The 4,948-nt window shown below is 35.3% G+C and overlaps 1 protein-coding gene across 1 annotated transcript; it reads right to left on the bottom strand.

Moving 5' to 3' along the window:
• Positions 1 to 243: 243 nt before the first annotated feature.
• Positions 244 to 1,200, bottom strand: LOC131481468 (putative vomeronasal receptor-like protein 4). The gene has a single exon (XM_058670456.1). The coding sequence runs from the start codon at positions 1,198 to 1,200 to the stop codon at positions 244 to 246; it is 957 nt and encodes a 318-aa protein (XP_058526439.1).
• Between the last annotated feature and the right edge of the window lie 3,748 nt (positions 1,201 to 4,948).

The following is a 4,948-nucleotide window of genomic DNA, read 5'->3' as shown; positions in this document are numbered from 1 at the left end:
TTACAGAGTTAAGATTTAAATTGCCCTCTAAAATAAGACAACCTGAGGATTAGATATCAAAAAAGACTCATCTGATCTCAATGAAAAAATATTTTTCTTCACTAAATTAGAAAAGTACAAAGGTTAGAAATTTCAATACATGGAGTACTTTGAAATAAAACAGTCATATAATTTGAAGGCTTCAAAGCAAAAGAAGAAGTCAGATACAAGTTAAAAATATAGGTAAAATCCTGCCCATTTATATTAGGATAAAATCCAACATTTTTGCAATGATTCACTGATGATACAACGTAAGATTGCAATCATATCAATTGTGTATTGTAGTATACCAATTATTCTTTTATCAGAACTAATAAGCACCAAAGGACTGACAGTGGCATAAGCATTTACCACAATCTTTTGGATATCCAGGACAATTGGTTCATATTTCAAAGATAGAGTTGAGAAGGATGACATGATGATATCAACACAGTACATAATCACAAAGAAACTAACCAGCACCAGGACAGTACGGGTGGCCCTTTTTGCTGGAGAGATTCTTGGGAAAGTGCTGATACTGTGAAGGTACGCAGACTTCCTCTGATGGCTACATAAGAAAATCACCATGTACATGCTGGAGAATAGCATGATTCCTACAAAGAAAACATTCTGGGACAATGCAAGCATGAAACATAGTGTTGTGATGACAGAGTACACTGAGGAAACTGAGCAGTACTTACTGACAGTGAGTAGACTGGTCCTGTTGGAATGAGCTACAGTGTGGATGATCATGTTGCTATTGGAAGACAGGTTGAGGGACCAAATGCAGAAAAAAACAATGGCAATGTGTTTTTTGAGTTTACATTTAAATCTTGACAAGCAGAAGGAGCTGGGACTGATGGTGATGACCTGAACAATGCTCAGGAGACAGGTGGTGGAGATGGAGAGACTCCTCATTACCCTACTCAAGTAGAACAAAAGCTTACATTTTAAGCCATTTGGAAAATCCAACAACTTGAACATTTCTGCAGAAATAATATCCAGTGAAGTAAATAGCATCACTATATGGACAAAAGCCAGGTTACAGGTGGTCATATCAGTGGGTCTTGGACTAAACCTATGAACTTGGGCACTGGCATAGACATGAAAGACAAGGAGGAAGGCATTAGCTATGATTCCAATGCCAATCTGGAAAAAATACATGTTTTTCAATATTAGCATACATTCTGACATTGTACACTTCAAGATACTGGAAACATTTCAGATACCTGTAAAACAAGACAGCCCTCATGTTACCAGTGACCCATTTGCTATGCGAAACATCACAAATCATTTATATTTTTCACATTTATTTTAATGAACTATCAATTTTAATAGCAACTATTGTTAGCAAACCATCTGCAGTATTTTCCACAACATATGAGGTTTTGTCATAATATAATATTTGTAAACTTTGAAGACCCTTCTATTTTATATGGATTTCAAAAAACCATGCTACAAAATGATCTTATTTTAATTTTCTTAAAATTTAAATATATATATATATATGTGTGTGTGTGTGTATGAAGCAAAGATAGCTAAAACTTAGAAATGAATGTCAAAGGAAAAATTCTTCTGCAACTACAAGACAAGCATGAGTTATTAACAATGGACAAATTGTATACATGAGTAAATGTTGAACATTCTATACAAGCTTAATCCGAAAAAACAAATACTTCTGTGTATCAGAACTGAAAACTGGTAAGTCTGTGACTGTATATGTGCATCATGAGTGAACATGGAATGGGGAAAAGCACCAGGATCAAATCGACTACATGATTGACAATTTCCAGATTTGAAGTATCAAAATAAATTCATTTAAATAATATATTTAAGTATGAGATGATAGCTGGGCAATAATTTTAGTTGAATATATATGTAAAGGCATTGACTTTCTTCACATATTATGAGATATTCAGTAAAATAATTACAAAAAGGAAACTTATTAAGAATTTGGATATTTTCTTCTTCCACCAAGACAATATTTGGTTGATTCTCCCTAACTCATGTCCTTCATATCCACCATGCCCTGCAATGGATTTGATCACACATAATGAAATGTCATCCTTTTACAATATGGCTCTTATTACTATAAATGTTGAGTAAGAAAAGACCTGCTAACTATGAATAAACATTGACAAATAAAGTAAAGTATTTACATATTTCTCTTGAAATTTGCCTTAGTTTCCATAATCTAACAACTGGTATTTGTCTACATCATATGTCCGTTCCCTAAAGGAATAGTTACTATTAATAAAATGGTTTCCCCAAGAAAATGATTCCATAAACCATCTTCACTCATGTTAAATACAATATCTGTTATTTAAGAAGTGCTGTGAATTCTAAATTACAATGCTGTTGTATGAATGAGTGTGCAGTGATTTTACTCTGTATTGATTTAAGAATAGGAAAATATACAAAAATAACATTTTATTATTGTGTTAATCAAAAGTGATTTCATCATCAGAAATTTTACCATGTTTCTTGACAGGCATTTGGAGATAAATGACATCAAAACAGTAAGCCTGAATGACCTTTGACAATGAAAAATACATCCGTGAGTAGGTTGATAGGGTTAAACAAATTCTAGAGTAATTAATGGGATATGCATCCAGTAGCATTGAAACACTGCAATGTGTCTCCTGCTTTTTTGAAATGAAATTTAATACAGATGAACCCAAACCACAGAGTTAGTGAGTAGGATACACATAATCTCAAGATAATACTAAATGGTAGGAGATAAAAGGAGAACAATGCGATAGAATAAATATTCATAGCTACAGATCTGTGAAAACTGAACAAAGCTCCCTGGAAATGCATTTCTAAAATCACTAGAATCAAGTAGACACCAGGAAGAGAAAATATCTCTGTGTGTAAGGGCTAATCACATGCCTGTGTATCACTCAAATACGGAGGTAACAGCCTTACCAACCTGTTCAATACTGAATTTACAGAAAAGTGAGAAGTGTGCACTGCTCTTCACTTTCCCTGATGAGGTGCATTGAGTCCAGGCTACTTGAACTGTACCTTCCTTATAGAGTGTAAATGCAGCATTATCAAAGCATGCTGAATCAGTTCAGCTGTGTTGTATCTTGTTAGATCAAATTTAATTGGAATAAATAATTTAACTAAATTGAAATGTGTTAGAATTAAGGATTATTAAATGCAATTCAATTCATGTCTGTACAAAGCTACAAGTGTACTTTTGCAAACCTTTCCATTCATGTATTCACATAATTCACAACATTGCTAATTTCATTAATTTCAGATTGATTTCATGAGCAGAGAGTCATCTGTTTTGCTGATAATTACGCTGCTTCATCTCTGAACCCACTTGCACTTTGAGATTTCTGTGCATAAAAAGAGAAAGACACTCACCCATCTAAGCCTCTGATGGGAATCCATAGTGAAACAAATCTTCAGGATGTGTTTATAGTGTTGGGACGGTACCAGCTCATTTCCCTGCAGGCCAATATTGTCATTTCACTTGTAGAAGCAGGACAACTCTGGGCATGTCATCTTTAGAAGTGCACACACTTGAGGGAAAAAGTTGAACTTTCCTGCTTTCTGGGAGACAACAGAGGATAGCATCTGGGTTCCACACTTCTCATCTGGGGACTCATTTCTCCAAGGCAGGCCTGCCTGGGCAGGTTGTCTGCTCTCAATCCTGATTAACAGAAAAAATAAATAAATAAATAAACAACAAGTTTGACTTCAGGAAAGGTACGGGCCACAGTTGATTTCTCAAGCTCACTCCACTACTCCAGGAAACTCATGGTGGCATCCTCACTGCATCTTATGGTGTCAGAATCTCAGTGAATGAACAATTAGGAAACTTCCCCTCTTCCAGTCCTTCTAATGAAAAGTGATATATTTTCCCAGGGACACTTCCCAGAACCCAATCACATGCACTGGTATCAGAATGCAGGCTGTATTTCCTCTGTTTTAATCTACTCCAGGATAAATTCTGCAGGACAGAAATGGTACCCTTCATTTCAGCAGCCCAATAGGCCAAGGTCAAGATAGCTTATTGTAGATGTCACAATCTGCCTCCTGTGTTGTGTCTCTGCTCGTCATTCTCCTCTGACTTTTTATTCCACAAACTCAGAAGTTCAGAATCTAGACTTTACCAGCTATTAGCATCATCCACCTCTTTGTGATAACTTACCTAATGCTGACACTTCAACCTGATAAGAATAATTACATCTTTGGTTGCCTCTATGAATCTAATACCTCCTGATTTTAAACTGATGATACTCTCCACAAGTATATCCATGCTTGCACAAAACCCGTCCACCATTCTGGTGAATTTTTCAAGAATCCGCTTTGATCCAGTCTGAAACAGTTACCCATCTGAGCTGTAGGAATCCTGCCCTTCCCAGTCAAATATGAAAGTTTCCACCATGGTGGAAGATGCTGTGGAAGCAGGCATGCTACATCTTCACTGCCAGGCTCACAGAGTAGAACTTCTGCTATCCCTCATTTATACCACCATTTTAGTGGTGCAATTTTGTTTGAGCACAGGAATTCTTAAACTTATATAATGGGAAGCAAGAATGGCATATTTTTAATTTAGATTCTGTTTTTTTTTTTTTTTATGATGGAGTCCTATAGGGTCTGGGATTTCCTTTGTTACCATTGTAAAATCACCTACCTCCACTGAATTTCCCTGTATCCTTACATTAGCATAGTCTTTCAAAAATTGTCATATGTCCATCATTCTGCTATTTAAATGCATTCTGATATTATAGGTATAGACAATGACAGAGTCAAGCATCCTATTGTAAATTCATATGTCTTAACTTGAATGAAATAAATTTTTCCCTAATAGATGTCAGGAAAATAATGTATGTGCTACAAGTTCATTTTTAAAAGAATCTTATTTAATTTTATATTTTTTCTGGGATGAATTTTCGAAGATAGTATGATG

Source organism: Ochotona princeps, chromosome 11 (assembly GCF_030435755.1).
Source record: "Ochotona princeps isolate mOchPri1 chromosome 11, mOchPri1.hap1, whole genome shotgun sequence".
NCBI classification, from domain to species: domain Eukaryota; kingdom Metazoa; phylum Chordata; class Mammalia; order Lagomorpha; family Ochotonidae; genus Ochotona; species Ochotona princeps.
Note: the sequence above shows the minus strand (reverse complement) of the source record. Positions and strands in the feature narration are given on the sequence as shown.

Coding starts and splice junctions, on each gene's coding strand:
- LOC131481468 (XM_058670456.1), bottom strand. CDS start 1,200: ATGCTAATATTGAAAAACATGTATTTTTTCCAGATTGGCATTGGAATC.